Source organism: Bubalus kerabau, chromosome 14 (assembly GCF_029407905.1).
Source record: "Bubalus kerabau isolate K-KA32 ecotype Philippines breed swamp buffalo chromosome 14, PCC_UOA_SB_1v2, whole genome shotgun sequence".
In the NCBI taxonomy this organism is placed as follows: Eukaryota; Metazoa; Chordata; class Mammalia; order Artiodactyla; family Bovidae; genus Bubalus; species Bubalus kerabau.
Genome location: NC_073637.1, coordinates 54196605 through 54223111, shown reverse-complemented (window position 1 = coordinate 54223111; position 26507 = coordinate 54196605). Strand labels below are relative to the sequence as shown.

The following is a 26507-nucleotide window of genomic DNA, read 5'->3' as shown; positions in this document are numbered from 1 at the left end:
GTCACTTCCTTATGTGCACTCCACAACTGGACCGCTCAGAGATGTTCACGGAGTTATACAGGGAAGAGAAGAAGGAGGCAGGAGACAGAGGTGGCCAGAAGGATAAAAGGGGGAAATGAAAAGGAGGGAGACAGATCCAGCCAGTAATCAGTTCCTTAAGTGTTCTCCACCGTCTGGAACACACAGAAATTCAGAGTTGGGTAGAGTAGAGAGGGGTTAGGGAGGAGATACAGGTGACCTGGTGGAGAAAATGGAGAGTCCAAAGGGAGAGAGAGCAGTCAAGCCAGTAATCTCGTACACTAGTGAAAAATGGGTCCTGAAGATTGGGTTCTTAAAGGTATAAAATTGGTAACAAATACATAAAAACAAAAATTAGAAATCTAGAGTAGAGTTTGGAATTTCAAAAATGCGATGTTAATGAAAAGAAGAAGGAAAAGAAAGAGAGAAAAAACGAACAAAGAAAAACAAACAAGGTCGTGAAAGTAATAAAGAAACTACAGGTACAAAATTGATAACTAATACCAAAAAGGAAAAATTAAAAATCTAGAGTTTGGAATTTCAAAAATACAACGTTAAAAAAAAAAAAAAAGAAGAAGAAGGAAAATAAAGAGAGAAAACAAACAAACCAACAAAAACAATGTCGCAAAAATTATAAAGAAAATACAGGTACAAAATTGATATCAAATACCAAAAAGCATAAATTAAAAATCTTGAGTAGAGTTTGGAATTGCAGATATACGATGTTATATAAAAGAAGAAGAGAAAGAAACAGAGGAAAAAAAAAGTCACAGAAATTATGAAAAAAACTATAGGTACAAAATTGATAACATATATCAAAAGGCTAAAATTAAAAATCTAGAGTAGAGTTTGGAATTTCAAAAATACAATGTTAAAGAAAAGAAGAAAAAGAAAAAAGAAAAAAAAAAAAAAAACACGGTCAAAAAATTATAAAATATATATATATGAAGTTTGCTGAAGAAGAAAAAAAAATAAAAAAAAATAGGGTCTTATTTTTTTTTTTGGCAAAGTAATAGTTATAAAAGTGAAAATTAAAGGACAATAGAGGACTTAAAAAAATTTTTTTTTAATTAAAAAAAAAGAAAGAAAGAAAGATTGATTGTAAAAATAGTAAAAATATATCTAGGTCTTTCTCTGGTTTTGTTGTGAGTATTGTGGGTTCAGTTCATTTTTGGCAGTTCCTTGGTCCGACTTATATTTCTCAAGATCTATAGGCCCCTTCCTATGTAATCCGTAGTAACCACAGGGTTTTAATCTATGGCCTGTAGCTTCCAAGGCGTTTCCCTCTGTTACAGCTTCTTCTGTTTGCTGGTCTCTTCAGTGTCTGGTTCCCACCCTGACACAAAGGGGATGGTTGAGGACACTATTTTTATTTTTTTTTATTTTTTTTTTTTTTTAATTTAGGCTCACTTGTTCAGACGCGCTGTGGGGAGGGAGGGAGGGATGCTGCAAACAGCTGACACTGGCGTGCGCTCGCAGTGCCTCAGCCACACTGGGTCTGCCCCCGCTCACGGCGCGTGTAGCCTCCCTGCCCACACTGCTTGGGCTCTAGGTTGTTCCGCCGGGAACAATCAGAGGCCGGCCCTGGGCTGAGCTCCCAGGTCCAAGCCGCTCAGGTTCAGGCACACGGGTAGTCCTCAGAGGCGCAGACTCGGTTGGGCCTGGGTTTTGTGTTCTTCCCAGATCCGAGCAGCTCAGGTGATGAGGTGTTTGGCGGGCGCCAATGCTGCGACTTATCGCCTCCCCGCCACTCGGTTATCTGGGTGTAAAACCGGCGCACCTTCTCAGGCAGATGTTGACCGTCCAGACCCCCAAGAAGTTTTAGTTAGCAAAGAAGCCTGCTTACAGTTTTATAGATAGTGTCTCTCTGGGGCTGCGATGTCCCCCTTCCGGCTCTGGCTGCCTGTCACCGGAGGGGGAAGGTCTGCAGCCGGCTATCTCTGTTCAGTCCTTTGTTCTGTGCGCAGGCCTGGCGGTGTCTTAGGTTAGGGCTGGCTTTTCGCGTGGTAGATATCCCACAGTCTGGTTTGCTAGCCCAAATTATTTCGCTCAGATAGCGCTCAGGACATTCGGCCCGATTCTTACTCTAAGGGACACAGCCCGCGCCGCACTTCCCTGCCCAGCCCCCGCTTGCTAATGCCGTGTGCAGGCGTCTGCGCTGCTTCTCCGCTGGGGGAGTTACCATAGGGCTCACAATCCGCGATTTTTAATTGTTTATTTTTTTTTCCCCTCCCTTTTATGTTGCCCTCTGTGCTTCCAAAGCTCGGCACAGATTCGGTAGTGAGAGGGTTTCCTGGTGTTTGGAAACTTCTCTCTTTTTAAGACTCCCTTCCCGGGACGGAACTCCGTCCCTCCCTCTTTTGTCTCTTTTTTTGTCTTTTAAATTTTTTCCTACCTCCTTTCAAAGAGTTGGGCTGCTTTTCTGGGTGCCTGATGTCCTCTGCCGGCATTCAGAAGTTGTTTTGTGGAATTTACTCGACGTTTAAATGCTCTTTTGATGAATTTGTGGGGGAGAAAGTGTTCTCCCCGTCCTACTCCTCCGCCATCTTGGCTCCTCCCCCCATAACAGACTTTTTGATAGTTGTTTTGAAAATTTAGTTAATCATATTCTAGAGCATATTACTGTCATTGTCTTAGAGTATAAAAGGAATTAATTCTGTTTAAAGTGGAGAAAGTATAATAGCAATAGGAAGTTATGATATACATGGTATTATACCAACACATAAGCTAGTATACAATTTATAAATTACAGCTTTATAATAAATTAAAGCTCATATTAAAGGGTCTGAAACCCGTTCTGATGTCTACTGCTGAGAACTTTCAAGACCTACCGCTCCCCTTTCCCTTAGAACTCCTATATGGGCAAATTGATTAGAAAGCTGAATTTTCCCTTTCCTAGGGCATTAGTGGAAAATTCAAACCATAAATGCACTGATCTGAACATAGAAACCCTCACTCCACTACCACCCTGTAACCACACTAAAACCTCCAAAGTCAATGCTTTTCCCTGATATTTTACACTATTTTGGACTTGTTTAAACTTCATTACATGAATAATAAAAATCTTCATACTCCCCTGGTGTTTGTGTGGCACCAATCATTGCAGATGGTGACTGCAGCCGTGAAATTAAAAGATGCATACTCCTTGGACGGAGAGTTATGACCAACCTAGATAACATATTCAAAAGCAGAGACATTACTTTGCCAACAAAGATTCTAGTCAAGGCTATGGTTTTTCCTGTGGTCATGTATGGATGTGAGAGTTGGACTGTGAAGAAGGCTGAGCGCCAAGGAATTGATGCTTTTGAACTGTGGTGTTGGAGAAGACTCTTGAGAGTCCCTTGGACTGCAAAGAGATCCAACCAGTCCATTCTGAAGGAGATCAGCCCTGGGATTTCTTTGGAAGGAATGATGCTAAAGCTGAAACTCCAGTACTTTGGCCACCTCATGCGAAGAGTTGACTCATTGGAAAAGACTCTGATGCTGGGAGGGATTGGGGGCAAGAGGAGAAGGGGACGATAGAGGATGAGATGGCTGGATGGCATCACTGACTCGATGGATGTGAGTTTCAGTGAACTCCGGGAGTTGGTGATGGACAGGGAGGCCTGGTGTGCTGCGATTCATGGGGTCCCAAAGAGTCGGACAGGACTGAGTGACTGATCTCATCTGATCTGATTAATCTCAAAATCCAAAAAAACAAAAACTTGGTTATAGGGAAACCAGAACAATGGATGCAGTTAAGAGGGTGTCTAGGCAATGACCACTAGATTGTCTTTCCTTTTTTGCTTTGAGTTAGTAGTCAGCTCTGTTACCTGCTAGCAGTCTTGGAGTTTGAGCTATGCTGCTTTGATCTACATTTGCTGAGTTCCAATGAATCTTTATCATAGATTCAATCAAATTACATCAGAAGTTTTCAGAATTGACATTTAGAAACAAGAGTTGGGACCCACCTCAAAAAGACTGGATTGTGCATCTTAGATTGGACCTGTTTTGTGCCTCAGATTGAATTACATATATTCATTCCAGCATAAACTATGACTAATGCTTGGTTCAGAGAAATGACTCTTACTCTGTGATTGCTGGCTGTGAGTCTCAACCAGGCAGTGGCCTTTCTTCTATACAGTTCTCAGGAAAAATACTGATACTCTGTGAAATATGTGGTCCTGTTGGATGGCCAATTGTGTGGAAGAAGAGTTAGCATGTGGCATGTTGAGGTCTCCAGTCCTAAAAGCAGATGACTCACCACTCTATAAACATCTTTTGCTATAACTGCTGCCAAGGTTTCTTTGCAAACAAAGATCTTTATCCTCAAGCTTATAGAATAAAATACTAATGGTACCCATGTGATACAATCAAGAAGATAATTCAAATGCTACTTAAACTCCCAATCCTTAATCCATATAAAGTGATGATTGTTGTGGTGGAGGCCCATAACTCTGATGTTACAGATTTGACATTCTGGAGGAAGAAACTTATAAATATGAGGAGAGCAAAGGGATCTTCCCTCCTCCAAAGCATGCACGTGTGTTAAGTCGCTTCAGTCATGTCCGAGTCTTTGAGACTCCAGGGATTGTAGCCCACCCGACTCCTCTGTCCATGGGATTCTCCAGGCAAGAATACTGGTGTGGGTTGTCAAGCCCTCCTCCAGGGATATTCCTGACCCAGAGACTGAACCAATATCTCTTTATGTCTACCCGCTTTGCCAGACAAGTTCTTTAACACTAGCCTGCAATGCAGAAGACTCAGGTTTGATCCCTGGGTCAGGAAGACATATTGTTGCATAGTCAGACACGATTGAGTGACTAACACTTTCACTTTAGAGAGCATTTCTGGAACCTCTAAAACACATCTGGTAATCAATAAACAAGCTAGTTAAAAAGTAGGTCCACAATTTGATCCAAATAGCAACTTAAATTTTACTACAATATTTATAAAGTGAAAATTTTAAATGTCTCAGATGGGCTTTTTTATCTCTATAACATGAGTTTGGAGAAGGCAATGGCACCCCACTCCAGTACTCTTGCCTGGAAAATCCCATGGGCAGAGGAACCTGGTGGGCTGCAATCCGTGGGGTTGCAAAGAGTTGGACATGACTGAGTGACTTCACTTTCACTTTTCACTTTCATGCATTGGAGAAGGAAATGGCAACCCACTCCAGTGTTCTTGCCTGGAGAATCCCAGGGACAGGGGAGCCTGGTGGGCTGCTGTCTATGGGGTCGCACAGAGTCGGACACGGCTGAAGTGACTTAGCAGCAACATGAGTTTTGAATTAACTTTAATATTTACTAATATGAGCCAACTGACAAACCTTCATGGCCTTAATCAAAATAGAAGGTGAAATTATAATTATTCTTGTAGATCTCACTATACTTAAATAGATTACAGTTCATAACCTATAATCTAAAGGACTTATTAAATATAAAGAGATACCCGTCCAAGGTAAAGAGCAGCGGCTGCGATTTGCTGGAGCAGCTGTGAAGCGATATCCCACGTCCAAGGTAAGTGAAACCCAAGTAAGATGGTAGGTGCTGCGGGAGGCATCAGAGGCCAGATACACAAACCATAATCACAGAAAACTAGTCAATCTAATCACACGGACCACAGTCTTGTCTAACTCAGTGAAACTAAGAAATGCCCTGTGGGGCCACCCACGAGGGGTGGGTCATGGTGGAGAGGTCTGACAGAATGTGGTCCACTGGAGAAGAGAATGGCAAAGCACTTCAGCGTTCTTGCCTTGAGAACCCCATGAACAGTACGGAAAGGCAAAATGATAGCATACTGAAAGAGGAACTCCCCAGGTCAGTAGGTGCCCAATACGCTACTGGAGATCAGTGGAAAAAAAACTCCAGAAAGAATAAAGGGATGGAGCCAAAGCAAAAACAACACCCAGTTGTGGATGTGACTGGTGATAGAAGCAAAGTCTGATGCTGTAAAGAGCAATATTGCATAGGAACCTGCAATATTAGTTCCATAAATCAAGGGACATTGGAAGTAGTCCAACAGGAGATGGCAAGAGTGAACATCGACATTCTAGGAATCAGCGAACTAAAATGGACTGGAATGGGTGAGTTTAACTCAGATGACCATTATATCTACTACTGTGGGCAGGAATCACTTAGAAGAAATGGAGTAGCCATCATGGTCAACCAAAGAGTCCGAAATGTAGTACTTAGATGCAATCTCAAAAATGACAGAATGATCTCTGTTCGTTTCCAAGGCAAACCATTCAATATCACGGTAATCCAAGTCTATGCCCCAAACACTAATGCTGAGGAAGCTGAAGTTGAATGGTTCTAATGAAGACCTACAAGACATTTCTGAATTAACACCCAAAAAAGATGTCCTTTCATTATAGGGGACTGGAATGCAAAAGTAGGAAGTCAAGAAACACCTGGAGTAACAGGCAAATTTGGCCTTTGAGTACAGAATGAAGCAGGGCAAAGGCTAATAGAGTTTTGCCAAGAGAACACACTGGTCATAGCAAACACCATCTTCCAACAACACAAGAGAAGACTCTACAAATGGACATCACCAGATGGTCAACACTGAAGTCAGATTGATTATATTCATTGCAGCCAAAGAAGGAGAGGATCTATAAAGTCAGTAAAAACAAGATAGGGAGCTGACTGTAGCTCAGATCATGAACTCCTTATTGTCAAATTCAGACTTAAATTGAAGAAAGGAGGGAAAACCACTAGACCATTCAGGTATGACCTAAATCAAATTCATTATGATTATACAGTGGAAGTGAGAAATAGTTTTAAGGGAATAGATCTCATAGACTGCCTGATGAACTATGGATGGAGGTTCATGACATTGTAAAGGAGACAGGGATCAAGACCTTCCCCATGGAAAAGAAATGCAAAAAATCAAAATGGCTATCTGGGGAGGCCTCACAAATAGCTGTGAAAAGAAGAAAAACAAAAAGCAAAGGAGAAAAGGAAAGATATAAGCATCTGAATGCAGAGTTCCAAAGAATAGCAGGGAGTGATAAGAAAGCCTTCTTCAGCGATCAATGAAAAGAAATAGAGGAAAACAACAGAATGGGAAAGACTAGAGATATCTTCAAGAAAATTAGAGATACCAAGGGAACATTTCATGCAAAGATGGGCTTGATAAAGGACAGAAATGGTATGGACCTAAAAGAAGCAGAAGATATTAAGCACAGGTGGCAAGAATACACAGAGAAACTGTACAAAAAAGAGCTGCATGACCCAGATAATCATGATGGTGTGATCACTCACCTAGAGCCAGACATCCTGGAATGTGAAGTCAAGTGGGCTTTAAAAAGCATCACTACAAGCAAAGCTATTGGAGGTGATAGAATTCCAGTTGAGCTATTTCAAATCCTGGAAGATGATGCTGTGAAAGTACTTCACTCAATAAGCCAGCAAATTTAGAAAACACAGCAGTGGCCTCAGGACTGGAAAAGGTCAGTTTTCATTCCAATCCCAAAGAAAGGCAATGCCAAAGAAAGTTCAAACTACCACACAATTGCACTCATCTCACACGCTAGTAAATTAATGCTCAAAATTCTCCAAGCCAGGCTTCAGCAATACATGAACTGTGAATTTCCAGATGTTTAGGCTGGTTTTAGAAAAGGCAGAGGAACCAAAGATCAAATTGCCAACATCCGCTGGATCACAGAAAAAGCAAGAGAGTTCCAGAAAAACATCTATTTCTGCTTTAGTCACTATGCCAAATCCTTTGACTGTGTGGATCACAATAAACTGTGGAAAATTCTGAAAGAGATGGGAATACCAGACCACCTGATCTGCCTCTTGAGAAACCTATATGCAGGTCAGGAAGCAACTGACCTGCATTAGATCCTGGATCTAATTAGAGCTAATTAGAGATTCTAATTAGAATCCATTAGAGCTGGATATGGAACAACAGAATGTTTCCAAATAAGAAAGGAGTATGTCAAGGCTGTATATTGTCACTCTGCTTATTTAATTTATATGCATCATGAGAAACGCTGGCTGGAGGAAGCACAAGCTGGAATCAAGATTGCCGGGAGAAATATCAATAACCTCAGATATGCAGATGACACCACCCTTATGGCAGAAAGTGAAGAGGAACTAAAAAGCCTCTTGTTGAAAGTGAAAGAGGAGAGTGAAAAAATTGGCTTAAAGCTCAGCATTCAGAAAATGAAGATCATGGCATCTGGTCCCATAACTTCATGGGAAATAGGTGGGGAAACAGTGGAAATAGTGTTAGACTTTATTTTTGGGGGCTCCAAAATCACTGCAGATTGTGATTGCAGCCATGAAATTAAAAGACATTTACCTCTGGGAAGAAAGTTATGACCAACCTAGATAGCATATTCAAAAGCAGAGACATTACTTTGCCAACAAAGGTCCATCTACTCAAGGCTATGGTTTTTCCAGTGGTCATGTATTGGATGTGAGAGTTGGACTGTGAAGAAAGCTGAGCACTGAAGAATTGATGCTTTTGAACTGTGGTGTTGGAGAAGACTCTTGAGAGTCCCTTGGACTGCAAGGAGATCCAACCAGTCCATTCTAAAGGACATCAGTCATGGGTGTTCTCTGGAAGAACTGATGCTAAAGCTGACACTCCAACACTTTGGCCACTTCATGCGAAGAGTTGACTCATTGGAAGAGACTCTGATGCTGGAAGGGATTGGGGGCAGTAGGAGAGGGGGATGCAGAGGATGAGATGGCTGGATGGGATTACCCACTAGATGGAGATGAGTTGGGTGAACTCCGGGAGTTGGTGATGGACAGGAAGACCTGGCATGCTGAAATTCATGGGGTCGCAAAGAGTCGGACATGACTGAGTTGACTGAACTGTGCTGAGTGAACAAATAAGTATGCTTCATTTTAATCATCAGAACTACTGCACTCCCTAAATATCCAATAGTGGTCATGAAAGAAGCTCTAATCAGAAATGTAATAAATTAAGTTATATCTTTTGCATTTACAATAGGCTAAGAAATGGAGATCCCATGGCCTTTTCTTAACACTTAAAATAGTTCATATGGTTCACTGCATTTTAAAACAGAGTCTTCAAATATTGAACCCACTGTAAAAGACATTTATAGAAGGGGTATTTATCACCACTACTTCTCCATTTAATAGCCAATTTGGGCTTCCCTGGTGGCTCAGACTGTAAAGAATCTGTCAGCAATGCAGGAGACCGAGGTTAGGTCCCTGGATGGGTAACATTCCGTGGAGAAGGGAATGGTTAACCACTCCAGTATTCTTGCCTGGAGTATTCCATGGACAGAGGGGCTTGGTAGGCTTAGTTCATGAGGTCACAAAGAGTTGGACACAACAGCAACTAACACACAAGCTAGGTTGTTCTTAAACCTGGGAAAAATGAATGGTAACTCACAGTGGTTTTCTGAAACTCTAATTCTGTTGCTCCACTCATTAAAGGCCTCATATCCAATATTGTCTAAGTTACTAGCCCCATTTAATCACTAGGTGGTAATATTTTGCTAATGATTTGGCCCATTGTGTGCTTAGTTGTTAAGTCATGTTTGACTCTTTGAGACCCTGTGTACTATAACTATCAGGCTCCTCTGTCCATGGGATTTTCTAGGCAAGAATACTGGAGCATCCTGCCATTTTTCTCCAGGGAATATTCCCAACCAAGTAATCAAACCCACATCTGCATCTCCTGCATTGGCAGGTGGATTCTTTACCACTGTGCCACCTGGGAAGCCCTGATTTGGCTCATCTATTTAATGCCAGTTTCAAAAGACACTCAGCTATAGTTTGCCTTTGAGATATGCTCTCTGCTTTGCACTTTGAAAGGACAACTTTACCTGGCTACCCATGAGGTCTTCAGAAACCTAGCCACTGCATACTGCCTTGGTAGGCAAGATGGTAACTGCATTCAACTTTGTTTAGGAGCACAGGTAACATCATATCTTCCTTCAAGGAGATTCATTTGTCACAATTATTCAAGACAAGCAGATATAAAAGAGTTCACAAAAAGGGGTGGTGGTGGTTTCATTTCCCTACATGTATTAGAAGGTCCTGTCTCTTGAGTTAAATCCTGAGATAATAATTGGTCAGTCAAAAGCTACTCCATCCTTAACACCATTAAGAAATAAACCTTGACTCTCATGGTACCACAGTGTTAAAACAAGCTGAAAATATTTTAGCAATTTTTAGATTTTGAGGGCCACATATTTTTCCTTTATAAAAATGTTTCATTTACTTAAGCCCATTTATCCTGTTACTAGTATACTGAACTCCCTTGAATGGGGCCTTTTACCAAAAAAAAAAAAAAAAAAAAGCCTCTAGAATCTTTCCAAATTTTAATATAACTGGTGCTGCCACTTTTTACTCTTTGACTTCTTCACTGTAAAGGCTTTAGCAACTTCCTCTCATGCCTCTTGGAGTTTCTGGGCCACCCATAGTAGCCATACATTGCCCATGGACTTCAAATGCAAGAGGTTCCCACCTGAAGCCCTATGCCATCACAATGACAATGCTGCATCCTGGGATCTCCTGGAAACAGAGGCTGTCACAGTCTCTAAGATCATGATCCTCTCTATCCAGCTTTCCATTACACCCTGGATTATGAAAGTAGTACCTTGCAAGCTGGGTATGGCTGCTAAGGCTTTCTTCCTAAAATGGAAATGATACCTATTTGTTATAGCCAAACCTAGGCCCCCTGGGGTAACCCACCCCAATGAGGGTGTGGTCTGCCCTAATCTTAGTTCCTTGACAGATGCTATGGTTTCACAGGCAGTCACTACTCTTCTGAACCCATTAGCTAGAGGAACTGCTTGGGATCTTGAGTGGATAGCAAACAAAGTTCGTACATGTCACAGCAAGTACAGCTACCATCATCATACGTGACTCGACTTCCTGGAGAGCCATTGCTTTTCATATCTTAACTAAGACCTCTCTGTTAAAGGACTCAGTTATTAGTGCAACTTCAGTCAGGCATTTTACACTGACCACCCTTGTCAATAAATCAGTCCAACTGAACATTTTTACAAACTACTGGGCCATTGCCAACTGTCTGACCATGTGGTCCAGGGTTGCCCTTTATGAGGAAAAAAATTTTGAAATCTTGTCTCAGACATTCCCAAAATGCAGACAATGCCACATGTGCCTCCACACAGAGTTCTAGTCATTCCTGCTAATGATCAAGGTACTCATTTCACTTCTCACCATATTGCTGAGCTCTAGAACAAGGTGTTCAATGAATTTTCATCTCCTTTACTAAATAGATCTATGATTCACAAAGTACCACTGTGGCTATAAACAAGTTCAAACATGGTGCAATTCACTCAATCAAACACTGAGAGTGAAGTGTGATGAAGGCTGATCCGTCATTGATCTTTAACTGCTCACAAGTTTCAAGCTCTCCTCCCCATCCCCCAGTTTCCCTTTTGCCTGATATTTGGGCAAACTGATAAGAATACCTGTATTCATTTTCCTTTATAAACAATGGGAATTTTGAATCCCACAAGCCCTGACCAGCATGTAGGAGCTTTCACTCCAGTATCATCCCTATAAAACCCAAAACCAGCTAGCTTTCTTTGCTCCCTTAAGCAATTTTGGATCTGCTTGGATCCAATTTTGGATACTATCCTGTTCTTCTCAGAAAGCCTCATTGTATCAGTAATACATCTTTTTTACCATCTTGGTCAAAGTGTGGTATCATGAGTCTTGACATCTGAACCAAACTTGAATGGGGGGATTCTATTCTAGCTAGTGACCAAATATAGCCACAAATCTAATTATGAATAGTAACCAAATAATTAAATAATATAACTTTACATATGCTAATTAAATATTCCTTACCCTAAAATATTAGGCTCAAAAAAAGCTTCCTTTCTTACAAGGGTAAAATTAGCTTAGTCATTTTGTATACTGACATTAACACAATCATCAGTTTTAAAAGAGTAAAAGAGCTTTCCTTTTCAAGTGTTTCATATTTAACTAGTGATGATAAATAAATACAAATTTTGAATAAACACACATTTTATGAAGATTATTCATCATTGTTAGATAGGTAAATTCAATATTTACAAAAGACAAATCATTAAATTTGATACAAATGTACTGCTAAAAATTGAAGTATCATACACTTCAAATATAAATAGCCTTTATTGACTGTAAGAGTTTATTTATTTCTGAAAACTTCATACCAGGCAAAAACAGAATGCCAATTAAATAATGTAGTGACCTAATGAGAATAAAAAAAAAAAATTCTCAAAACAGTTTGTCACTAAAATGTGGGGAAACTCAGTGACAATAAATTACTGAATTAAGTATAAAGACAGGTAACAACAACATAAATTATGTAAACAATGCTGAATAAAATAGGTCATTTGAGAACACTATAAGATCAAAAGGGAAATGGTTGACGACAAGGGATTAATCTCCAAAATATAAAAACAGCTCATGTAAGCTCTATGTCAAAAAAAACACAAATAACCCAATGAAAAAAATGAGCATAAGATCTAAATAGATATTTCTCCAAAGAAGACATACAGATGGCGAAAAAGCACACTAAAAGTTGCTCAACATCACTAATTATCAAGAAATAAAAATCAAAACTACAACCTCACACCAGTCAGAATGGCCATCATTTAAAAAAAAAAAATCTATAAACAAGAAACACTGGTTAAAGTGTGACCAATTTACATTCTCTCCTACACTGTAGGTGGGAATGTAAATTGGTACAACCACTATGGAGAACACTCTGGAGGTTCCTTAAAAAATGAAAAAGAACTACCATATGATCGTGCAGTCCCACTGCTGGGTGTATATCTGAAGAAAACCATAATTTGAAAATATGCATGCACCCCAATGTTCACTGTGGCACTATTTACAATGGCTAAGACATGAAAGCAATCTAAATGTCCATGGACAGAGGAATGGATTAATAAGATGTAGTGTATATATATATATGTGGTGTATACACACACACACACACACACACACATATATATATACACACAAATACACATATGTATATTTGTTGTTTAGTTGCTTATTTGTGTCTGACTTTTTGTGACTCCATGGACTGCAGGATGCCTGGCTTCCCTGTCCTTCACAGTCTTCTGGAGTTTGCTCACTTATGTCCATGTCCATGTGTGTACACACACACACACACACACACACACACACACACAGTGGAATATTACTCAGTCATTAAAAAGAATGAATTAATGCCATTTGCAGCAACATAAATAGACCTAGAGATTATCATATCAAAGACAATATCATATAATATCATTCATATGTGGAATCTAATTAAAAATTATATAAATGAACTTGTTTACAAATAGAAACAGATTAACAGGTTTTGAAAACAAATTTATGGTTATCAAAGGGGAAATGTGAGGCGGAGGGAGAAATTTGGAGCTTGGGATTAACATACACTACTATATGTAAAATAGATACTAATAAGAACCTATTGTATAACACAGGGAAGTCTATTCAATATTCTGTAATAACCTATGGGATAAAGAATCAAAAAGAATGAATATATGTACTGATATAACTGAATTGTCAGTATATATATGTATACACATATATATGTTTGTATATAGTGTGTGTGCATCTTAGTTTCAATCCATTTTGATTTTTCCTTCTAAGTTTTAAGGAGACCTAAATTTTTAAAGACTACTTTTCATAGACTAAGAGTTTACACAGAAAATTGAAAGATGTATTGCAAAAATAGATTGTATTCAACAATCATTATTCAATTTCCTAAGTCTGTAAGATGGAAGGGAAGTAATACATTTAATGTATATAATAAGGATTAATGAGATAGTTGTTAATAGATCATAAGTTTTAATAAAGTTAATCCTATTTTGTAGGCAGTATTGTAGAGAAAGATTTTTACAGATTGGAGGAAAAATACCACACTAGGAAATATAAAGACAATGGTTGTGAATAAGAAACAAAATATGTAGAGTAGAAGAAAAGTTTAAGGTGATGATAGCTAATTTAAAGATAAAACAAAAATCTTTTCCCACAGCAAATACACAAAAGGTCTTGGTAACTCCATGCCCCTGTACAGAGTATACTAGACTGACAATAACTTTGTGTGATTTAAGGATTCATGAATTTGAAATCTATGCAACCAGTAGTCTACACAACAACAAAAGATAAGAGATAGGGCAGATATCTGGGAAACCTAAGAAGGAAAACCTGAAAAGCTTTTCATGCACATTTCCAAGATGCCACTTTTGAAAGCCAGTCTTGGGAAAAAGTAAGCTTTATATCTTAACAAATATGTGTTCAGTATGGGTCTTTAAGGAGGTGAGACTATCTGGGAAGCTAAACACAAAGTTAAGTCACCATAAACTATCCTGGATTTCCTCAAGGTGATTTACATGTTGGAATTCTCCAAGAAATCTGAATGTTAGTTTACATTCTATACAGTTAGTATTTGATACATGCTTTGTAGAGTAATTTATACTAGGATTTTCTACATAAAACCATAGTAATATAGTCTATCCTCTGTAGTGTGTTGAATGGAGTCCCCTCAATACTCAACCCCACCCAGGCACTCAGAATATCATTGTATTTGGAAAAACGACCTCTGCAGATGTAACTAAGATTCAGATGAGGTTATGGATTAGGGTGGACTCTAAATCCTACAACTGGTGTCCCTAGAACAAATGATACAAAATGATACCAGGGTGAGTTGCCGTGCCCTCCTCCAGGTGATCTTCCTGACTCAGGAGTTAAACCCCAGTCTCTTGTGTCTCCTGCATTGGCAGGGGGTTCTTTACCACTGGGTAGCCATTCCCTTCTCCACTAGCGCCACCTGGGTGATGTAGCTACAAACTACAGAACTTCAAGGATTGCTTGGGGCCATTAAAGTTAGGAAGAAGCAAGGGAAGGATTCTTCTCTAGGATCTGCAGAGGGAGTGTAATGTTACTGATACCTTGATTTCAGGGGTCTAATCTCCAGAACTGTGAAAGAATAAACCTCTGTTGTTCTAAGCCACTAAATTTGTGATACTTTGTTAAGGCAGACTTAGGACACTAATACATTTATTTTGCAGATACTTTCCAGAATGTAAAGAGTGGGTGATGGAAGAAGGGGAAGAGAGGAAGGAGATCAGGAAGCGATGATCATTTCAAAAGGCAGTGTTGCATGTGAAATTAATTGAGGTACAATGATACTAATCATGAATAATTTCTCCTGCATTATAGTTTGAAGAGGCCCTCTAGGTTTTTAAAATCCCATCTCCTTAGATTGCTTTAAGCATCATGCTTTACCAACTGGTCCATCTAAAATCTTCAATTTTGCCCTCTCTACTATATTTCTGTTAGGCTTTAAGCTAAAAACTCCATTACTTTCTATCCCAAGAAAAAACAGACAAACACAAACACTAACCTTTGACTAGTATGGTACTTTGGTTATAGCTCTTACCTCCTTCTGTTTTATCTCAGCCAAGGTTATGGAAATAGAAGTCCACAACATTTATTCCCCAAATTTACTAGCCACCTCCTCCTTGCAAAATGACTTTGGCCCTACACTACAGGTATAAATATATAATATCAATAAAAATGTTTCCCCCAACAATGTCAACAGCTCTCTTATATTCAAAATATCTATCCTATACCAAATTCAAAATAAAATAAAATTTGTCTGCTATGTTTTTGGCACTTAAAAACAGTATATGAAGACTAGAGCAAACAAACCATAAAGGGAAATAACATTGTTAAACATTAAGATGAAGGAAAAATAAAACTTATTTTATTAATAAATTAACTATGGTATTTTTTTTTTTGACTGCCCTTTGTGTGTCATGTAGCATCTTAGTTCCCTGATTAGGTATTGAACCCATGCCCCCAACAGAGGAAGTGTGGAGTCTTAACTACTGGATCACCATGGAAGTCCAAAATAGAACATTCTTAAATTAAAAAATACAAAAAATAAAAGGGAAATAGTTCATTAGAGGAAAGACAGCTAAATATCAACAACTGACCCATAAATGTTATTTTCTAAGTATTTAGAACCAGAATCCTACAGAATGAATATTACCAGATGACCCTAATAGATGAAGTTGAAATGAAATCAATGACGCTGATAAAAGTGTTATGAATTGACTCTTATCTAGAAAAACTTAGACAGAAATTCACTGACAAAATAGCATTCACTCAGTCAACCAGTAGAGTTACATTACATGCACATTTATTTCATATGAATTCAAATCTATACTCGGCAAAAATTAATAAATGAAAGCAATTTTGTAATGACCTATAAGAAACCAAACTAGCTCATCTGGTATTATCTGAACAACTGCTATCTTTCTAACACTGGAGGAAAAAATGTCCTGTTAGAATTGTTGAGATAATATGGCTTACACAAAATAATGTGGATGATCATCTATGGCTGACACGGTATTTTCATGGGTAATGTTGATTACATGTGGTTTTCTCCTTATATAATGACTTTAGAAGTTTAACCCTTGTAAAAACATGAAATCTCAATAAATGAATCGAGTGTATTGACAGATATTTTGCTACAATATTTAAAAATTAAATTATAAGTGTCTGCATATAAAAGATATGGAGGAAGAAATGGTTATAATTTGGGAGAAATGACAGGGAAAGTGTGAAAAGTGATATGTTATGAAGTGATATCAAAACTCATAAAACACAACACAAAAGCAACAGAAGTAAATCATGGCAAAGTGAGAAAGAGAGGAAGAAACAAACAAACAAAAAATTTGATTTGCAGAGATCCAGTAACTGTTGCTTGATTATCTCACATTAAAGAGGGAAAGGTAGGGACAGGAAGAAATCTATGACTGCAGTTTTTAATTCCTCTATTTTGTTTTCAGAAAATTTCAAGTGATCAATAGGTGATTAGATATTCACTGGAGATTTAAAGCACAAAATATGTGTTTTCATCCTTTAATTATACAATATAAATGTTTTATTTTTAGCCATGTTACTCTTAAGACCCTAGGGCTACTGAGTAATCCATGTCATTTTATTTCAACTTTTGAGGTTAGGAGTACCTATGAATGTGAACATAAAGTGTGTTTGTATGTGCATCCATGTGTGTATGTGACTTAATGATATACTATATAATGACTTACACATATTTTACACATATTACACATATTACACATATTTTATTTAATTATAAAAGAACCCTAAGAAATAGACACATCACTTCTATTTCAGAGATACGAAAAGTAAGACTCATGTAATTAGTACATGGAAAAGAGAAAATTGAGTTGTGTTCTCAATCTGGAAATCTGTCTCCAAAACTGGCATTCTTAACCCAATAGTATGAATTATCGACTCTGACATACTATATATAAATAGTCTTATTACTTCTAACACTAGCTCTGCTCCATAGACATAATGATCCCTGCTTTACACATAAAGAAACTGAGTTTCAAAGAAGTTATGTTTATGTGTCCAATGACAGATAGCTAATATGTGACAAGCTAAAATTAGATTAGAATCTGTTTGACTTCATATAAAGTTTGAAATAAAGAATGATGCAACATTTATAGAAAAATAAAATCAGTTTCCTTACTAGTTAATCAAAGTGTACCTGATTTTATCCACAGAAAATCCAAGACTTGTTTGAAAAAATCAGTGTTAAAAATCACCAATTATTGGTTGTATTATTTTTCATATTAAGAGAATTTAATTTTACTTACATTAACTCTGCTAAAATACAAATTCCATTCACTAGGAATCCATTAATTTAATTTTAATCAGAACTTTTTTCTTCTCTCTTTGAATATACATATATATATATAAGATACTATCAAATACCTCCTGGTGACCAACATGTGTATGTATCGGGAAAGGAAATGTGATTTTCTTCTTTTTCAATCCTTTGGCTGCATTCTGTTCTCAAGAATAGAATCTAGTAGAACAAATTAATGGCTTCCAGAGAGACTCAGATAGCCATGCAGTCTTCTGGATTAGCACTGCTAAGATTCTATCAGTCACCATGTAATATTTTTGGTGACTGGGGACTATAAAGCCCTCTAGAAAGGGAAAACTCTTCTGGGCACAAAAGGCAATACAATAAACACAATTATATGGATGATTTTTTCTTTCTAAACTGTCCTTTTCTTTATAATCAAAGAGCTCAACTCTGAATAAATCAATCAACATGCTAAGGAATAAGAGATTGCAGAAAAAGACACTGTGCTAATGTTGGCATCATCAATTCTATTTCAAGGTTAAAATAAAAGATTTAATACTTCCTGTCTGATGATAATGTTCTCTTTACTAAGTTGTGGATCTTGGACTTGTTTCAGAATAGAGAAAAGGAGGATATATAGGTAAATTCTCATTATAAGAAATTGGACTGGAAGCATCAGCTTATTTTATTATCAGCAGAAACATTAAGTGAAGATGTGATCCAAAAATCTTGATATGATAAAATCTATATCCTTCTGCTAAAATACTCCATCATCCTGACCCAGACATTCATTTCCTAGCAAATCCTTCACCATGTAACACAGCGCTGTAAATCTAAATTGTAGAAGTCTAAAAAACTTTCAGCCTCTCTCCCTCACTTTGCTGTTCACTAAATTTCCTTTGCCTATCCATCCATAAACAGAGCTTAACCTGGGTTAGATTCAGCTGAATTTCAGATCCAAAACCTTTAGAAGCCAGGTAAGTGACTTCTAAGACTTGTGATCAGGGAGCTGTGAAGTCAGCAAAGGACACATTGTCTTCTCAATGCCAATGTAGAACAGATTGTCAGGTTGACAAGATGAGCCAAAATGTCCTTTGCTGTCTTTTTATATTCACTGCTGTCATAGAAACTAGGTGCTTAAAATAAAAATATTTTTTATCTGCAAATGTGTTTATAAAATATAAAACTAATATAATTGTTTTGTACATATTTTGTCATTATTATAAGAGCTCCATATTTGAATATATGCATATTTGGCAGAGCAGACTTTGCTTTATGCTCTGGTAATTTCCCATTTTATGAAATTCCAATATGAAGGCACTTTCAGGGTTACTGGATGTACTTATTTTTAAAAATTAAAAACAATCCTGTTTTCATTTTTATATTGTTGTTCACCTGTGTACTTGACTATTAATTCAGAATGCAAAAAATAAACTCAAAATTTTAGCTACTATCTAAAAATAATTTTTGAGTACTTTATGAGCAGTAAATATTTTCATTAAAAAACAACTAACATTTTGAATAGCATACAGTGAAAATAAAGCATATTTAGAATGATATACTACATGATGAGATGAATCTTACTTACCAAACTCCTTGGGAACTGCTATAGAATAAACACAATTATGTCCCACACTGTAATTTTTTGGATAGTTTGGTGATAGAACAGTGCCTTCTGAACCTGTTGAACGACTTCCACATGGTGCTGAAAATAAAAAATATTATTTTTAGAAAAAAAATATATTATGATTATTTTCTTGATATAAACATATGGCTAATTGATTTTAAGGTATATCATTTATTTACATGTTTTAACAAGGGTCCTCATTGTCACATATTTTAAAAATAAAAAATTGTGCACCAAGAAAATTTTTTAAGTATTCAGATTTACTCTTCTCAGAAGCAAAATAATATAATAAAATTATAGTGGTGCTATCTATCTCTAGAGGTAATAATGGTGGCCTGCTTTCATTTATGATAAAAGAGTAAAGATAATCATCTCTTTTAAAATGATGAGAAATTACACATGCAAGTGGGAAATTGTTTTACTCACCACCAAGCTTTGAATCTACTCAAAATCAACTGTGATTATGCTCCCATCAAATTAGTTATTTCTATACCCAGGACAGGGATGGCTATATAAACACATTTATCCACTCATCTAAGTAAAATATTCTCTCATCAATCTCTTATCTGCTTATGATTTAAATTTAAATTAGGAGTTGCTGATGATGCATAGAGATGGTGCATTTTTGCTACTTCAGCCCCAAATGTGCTGTGTTCCTTAAAAAAGATGAGGGTGAAATTTATTTCTGGAAAATTTGTAGATAGTGGTTCTGTTGTTCACAAGATAAGAGGATGTTTTGGATTTATAGTTCTGGAACACGGAGAAAGATATGGGCTACTAAAGGGGTTATAGTTATCAAAGCAAAATGTGATAGTTGATATTATTTAAATGAATGGGATCTTCCAGGAATTATGTAGAATGAGAAAGATGGCCAAAGAGGAAGCCTGGAGAATGCCAAGGTAGGATTAGGGGGTGGCCGCGTATAACCAGTTGCATCCGACTTTTTGTGACCCCCATGGACTATAGTTGTTAGGCTCCTTGTCCGTTGGATTTTCCAGGCAAGAATACTGGAGTGGGTTGTCATTTCCCACTCCAGGGGATTTTCCCAGTCCAGGGATAGAACCTGAGTTTCTTGTGTCTCCTGCATTGGCAAAGGATTCTTTACCACTGAGCCACCTGGGGAGCTGAAAGGGTGAGACAAAGAATTTAGTCTATTGGGAACCAAGAAGGAGGAAAGTTAAATTAAAAGAAAGTGTTCAAAAAATGTTTGGAGATGGAAATGGCAACCCACTCCAGTATTCTTGCCTGGGAAATCTCATGGACAGCTGAGACTGGAGGACTACAGTCTATGACATTGCAGAGTCAGATACTACTTAGCAACTGAACAACAACAACACATAATCAGGCAGATTGTGATTTGGGAAAATAGTTCTTGATGGAAACGTGGCATAAAATGGAGTGAAGTGACCTAGCAATATGGAATACAGAGTTTTGTAAGAAATTAACAATTGTATATAGAATAATAGTTGCAAATGTTCAAAAAATAAAGTTTTTGGCTAAAGGGAAAAAAGAAAATGTTGTGTTGCAAAGTGGTAATAAATGAATAAAGAGTCTGAGGGAGTTTGGAGGTCTGGAGAATTATGCAGCAGGAAACTGCTTCTCCAGACTCTGGTTTCCTCCAGGAGGAATGCTGCCCAGGCATGCCAGCCTGCTGGCACTACCCCTTACGCCCTGGAGATGCAGGAGCTTCTTGATTGGTGAGCCCAGGACAGAAACTTTATTGTTGGTCTCCTCTTCAGCCTGTTTAAGGATCGATCTATTGAGGAGGTGGCTGTGGTTGTTGGGAGACACCTGTAGCTGCTTAAGAAGCCCACTCTTACTCTTCCTCAGCTTCTACCAATATTAATATTGGGTTCAGAGTACTTTTCATGTCTACTATATCCTTCAACTTTTGTGTTTATTCATTCTACTAATGTTTGAGAGTTTAAAATTGAAACTCCAACTGAAAATCAAAAGAATCTACTTGAAGAATAATCATAATATACAATAAAACTATATGTAACTTTTCCTGCATTTTCTAAGTTTTCTGTAAATGTGTTACTATACTTTCATAATCTAAAAAATAAAAAAGAAAGAAAAAGAAAAAAAATTAAAGCTGATGACTTGACTTCCTTCTGCTTATCACTTAATTTGCCTCAAATTTATGTAGGGAAGATGCCCTTCAAACATCAGAAAGGAAGTTTTTGGTATTATAGATACAGTAGTTTTAACAAGAGTAGCTTTTTGCAAATTATAACCAGGAAATCAAATCCAGTCTGTACCAAGAGAAGTTTCAAATTTTTAAAGAGTTAAGGAACAAAAGAAAAAATAAATCAGAATATGCTACAGGGACATATGTGGCCAGTAAAGCCCAAATTATTACCTGGCTCTGTGCAGAGAAAGTTGCTAACCCTTGAACTAGAGTAGAAAGGGGTAGCTAGACTGTAGCTGGATGAAGAATAGCAGTTTATAAGGAGATAACAAAAATAATCAGAATCTTAACAATGAACAGAAGAACTTTGGAATAGCTGGTGGAAGATGCAGGCTGAATGAATTTTTGTTATTGATTTATTTAATAGGGAAATAGAGTCATTAAAATGGAAAATCTGGATCACTGACTTAAGAGGCTTGTCCTGTGCTGATTCACTCAGTCATGTCTGATTCTTTGCAACCCCATGGGCTATAGCCCACCAGGCTCCTCTGTCTGTGGGCATTCTCTCGACAAGAATACTGGAGTGGGTTGTCATGCCCTCCTCCAGGGGATCTTCCCAACCCAGGGTTTGAACCCAGGACTCCAGCATTGAAGCTGGATTCTTTACTATCTGAGCCACCAGGGAAGCTCAAGAATACTAGATTGGGTAGCTTATCCCTTCTCCAGGGGATCTTCCTGACCCTGGAATCAAACCGGGGTCTCTTGCATTGTAGGCAGATTCTTTACCAGCTGAGCTAATGTAAAATAAAAAACTAAAACTGAGTGATTAACTTTAGAAAGCATTAGTGACAGTCCTCTGTTACTTAAGAAAAGTGTTAAAGAAAAATGAAAATACACAGGTTTTATGCTGGGAATTTACTGGAATTAATGCCTGATTTTCCTTTTAAAGAACTGAATGCAGTGGTGTTAGGTGGCTTGAAAAGAGTCATGAGTTTGAAAAAGCCAAAGCTTTTGATGGGTTTCTGACCAAAGTTTAAAGATACAACAATATATTCAAAACACACACACACACACAAAACAAACAGTAAGTTGTACTGAGTTGGGTGGCTAATGAATGTTTTACCTTTTTTACTTTTAATGTTCTATAACATGGTAATAAATAGTAAGAATTATACATATTAAAATTAGAATTCCCCAGAACAACAACAAATTGACAGTGATGATAATAACCAAAGATGTATTGCTCTCATCACTCATTATTGTTTGAGATCAGAGTAGTCAGGTGTATTCTTATTTTGGCACTGATAATTTTATTCAACTAATAATATTACTGATGAGAAAATCATTCAAGAATAAGCAGCATGCTTTATGTTAATTTTCTTTCTGATTTTAAAGGGCTCCAAAATGACAATACTTTAAAAGGATATGACAAATGTTCTTATTTTTACATTTGGAAAGAATGAATAGAAATAAGAGCTTCTAACTTAAGTTCTGCTTTTTGACTTAGTCATGAACATTCTGCTATTCCACATTACCATGCATCTGACAGCCTCAATGTGTTTTTTGTTATTTTATTTTGTATAACAAACATTTGGTGGCAGCTCTTGTTAAAAATCTCATTTATAAAATATGAAAATACGATTTGTTTTATATATGTATATAATGCATACACTTATGTATACATTAAATGTATAAATGCATACATTTATGTATATAATGAATATATACAGGGTTGCTGTATAATCACAGCTCTTTATGGTACCTAGTATTATGTTAGATTTTGTTATTTGTACTGGAAGCAATAATTTTATATTTTTTCTGGTCATTACTTACAGTATGGCCTATTTTATGGTCAGTTATGTTGAATACTGTGATGACTGATACTATTTTATGCAGTAAGTTATGCTGCAGGAAACTTATGCAGGAAAATTCACTATGCTGTGAGGTAAAGATGTAATCTGTTGTATGTTTATATAAATCCAAATGGAAGAATGACTAAGTCAGGCCAACTTTACTAATTCTTCTAAAGTTGATTCCTAGATGATTTCTGTGTTCGTGTCTCTCTTCCTGTTTTAATTTCATTTTATTGGCTAGTTCAGAAAAGGTCAGCCTTTAACTTTATGGCTCTATTAAGCAATCAGTAGAATAAAAGCAAGGCAGGACCTTTTATTCTATTCTTCTTTTTGCCATTTGACTCATACTTGTTGGCCTTTTGTCAAACTGGCTGTGTTTTTAAACAGCAGGTATCCATTGCGACACACTGCATAAGAACTCACCTGTTCCTGATTATAATGTATATGATACATATGACTACCCTTAAATCTATATTAATAGCATTTTTGTAGAACACATGTATTATGAGAAGAAATGATTCTGTGATTAAGTAAAATGAACATGGTTTTATGAGACTTAACTGAGACTTTAGTAAAGTTTGGGGAATGTCATACTCCTTCTTACAAACTTATTTGATCATGGAGACCCTTTTTCATTTCACAGGACCAATGTTCCTTGGGAAATACTTTACAAAATGCTAATTCTAAAATGGGCTATTACTTTGAAAATAATTCTAACATTTATATTATTTGCTGTAATTAGTTATGATTTCATAGCACTAAAGAATTATTTTATATATACATATAGAGTGAAAAAATTTAAATACTAAAAATGTGAAATGGCCTACTGTATCATAAAATGCCATTATTCTCTTTTTAACCACTTTCATTGAGGTATAGTTAAAGTGTTGTGTTAGTTTCAGATGTACAACAAAGTGACATATACATGTATGTATACATATATATCCTTTTTTCAGGCAAAACGCCATTGTTCTTGACACTTTCTCCCTGACTTGCTTATATCTTCCTGTAGCTTATCAGCCTCTCCTCTCCTCTCTGCCACTGTAACTATTGCAAACCAGACTCCCAACAGTTTCCATTTGGGCTCTTTCAACAGACTCCAAGTTCCACTCATCCCCACAAGTTCCTACCACAGCTAGTGATTTTTTAAACACAAAAGTCTTAGAATTTTCCTTTTCTCTTTCTAGAACATATCTGAAACACAGTAGGTTCTCCATAAAAGTCTAGTAGGTGATTAAATGAACTATGCTTGCCCAGACCATGCTCTTCTAAAATGGTGTCCACTGTCAGCACAACACAGACATTTCATTTGGTTGAAATTACCCCAGAAATGGACTTAAATACAAGACATTCAAGGTATACCCTGTCCTGCTTCTGCCGTTCCTGGTGCTGCTTGTGTGCTCGTACAGGGCATAGCTGGTACCTCTTTTGTGAAACAGCAGTTAAGGAGACTCCAGCGCTCACCATGGCGGATGATAAAAAAGCCCAAGGAAGGACTCATGACTGACAGCAAATATGATACTGATTTGAAGGTGTTCAGACCAGATCAGATCAGATCAGTCACTCAGTCGTGTCCGACTCTTTGCAATCCCATGAATCACAGCACGCCAGGCTTCCCTGTCCATCACCAACTCCCAGAGTTCACTGAGACTCACGTCCATCAAGTCAGTGATGCCATCCAGCCATCTCATCCTCTGTCGTCCCCTTCTCCTCATGCCCCCAATCCCTCCCAGCATCAGAGTCTTTTCCAATGAGCCAACTCTTCACATGAGGTGGCCAAAGTACTGGAGGTTCAGCTTTAGCATCATTCCTTCCAAAGAAATCCCAGGGCTGATCTCCTTCAGGATGGATTGGTTGGATCTCCTTACAGTCCAATGGACTCTCAAGAGTCTTCTCTAACACCACAGTTCAAAAGCATCAATTCTTCGGCGCTCAGCCTTCTTCACAGTCCAAGTCTCACATCCATACATGACCACAGGGAAAACCATAGCCTTGACTAGACGAACCTTTGTTGGCAAAGTAATGTCTCTGCTACTGAAGCTAATTCAGTTATTATTTTTTTATTCCAGTTATTTTGCTCTGTTTTTTTTCTTTTAAGAGCATCATAAAAATCCTTGCATACCTTGTTTGACTGGAGAATTTTAAAGTTTTTCATTTATTATTGTAAACCAAGGGAAATTTTATAACATTTTTGTACATAGCTGTTACATGTAGGACAGTCTGTCTTTATGTAAGGAGATGTGTATGTGTGTATGTGTGTGTGTGAGTGAGTGTGTGCTCAGTCACATCCATGTTTGTCACACCATGGACTGTAGCCCACCAGGCTCCTATGTCCATGAAATTCCCAGGCAAGAATACTGGAGTGGTTGCCATTGCCTTCTCCAGGAGATTTGCTGGATCCAGGGATGGAACCTGAGTCTCTTGTATCTCCTGCATTGGCAGGCAGATTCTTTATCACTGCTCCATGTGGGAAGCCCTAAGTAGGGAGAAATTTCTGTTAAAAGAAATGAATCCTAGATAGTTTTCCCTTCAAGTCAAGTGTCTTGTTGTTTAAATAAACATCTTGTTTAAAATGGGGGGAAAAAAAAAGGAAGCATCCTTTCAGTAAATACGTGTAAGCCTTTTTTTTTTTTTTTTTCCTTTCTCTGGGATTGAAATATTTGCTGTTTCTCTGATTACCAGGAATCAGTATTGCTTTACATTTAGAGACACTATATGGGTAGGATATGTATCTTTAAACATTGGAAATATATGAAAGGATAAGATTTTTACAATCTGATGGCGACATGGATATTGAGTTTCACTGAAGGAATGGTAAACATATCTACCATTCATTTCACAGCGGCAAATCTTTGCTACCAGTTTATCTGTGTGTAGCATACCCTCACTGAGGTGGCGGTCACCCACACAGTTCAATATTGTATTATTTTTCTTTTTCCCTCTTTTCATGTTTGCTTTTTTAATCCTCTTTTGGATAAATGTGTATGATTTGATTTGTACAAGTAAAATATGTTCATGCTGTAACTATCCTGTGAACTATGAAGCAGTGATGCAATAAATAGATACGGTATTTCTAGGGAAATCTGTGGAAGACCAAAACTACATTTTAAGGATTCTAGAGCAATAAAAAGGACTTCCCACTGATGGTTTGACCAAGTGTGTGCAATGGAAGAGGACTGAATAGCAAGGAAAATCGAGGTACCTTCCACTGAGAGAGATAGAAGGCTCTCAAATCATTTAC

General features: G+C 37.4%; 1 protein-coding gene across 3 annotated transcripts in view; it reads right to left on the bottom strand.

Moving 5' to 3' along the window:
- Nucleotides 1–26507, bottom strand: part of CSMD3 (CUB and Sushi multiple domains 3) — a 1475959-nt gene that overhangs the window by 286777 nt on the left and 1162675 nt on the right. For all 3 annotated transcript variants that reach the window (XM_055546406.1, XM_055546407.1, XM_055546408.1), the window contains one exon: nt 19244–19360. In XM_055546406.1, the coding sequence (XP_055402381.1) occupies nt 19244–19360 (117 nt within the window). The remainder of the gene's footprint in view (nt 1–19243; nt 19361–26507) is intronic.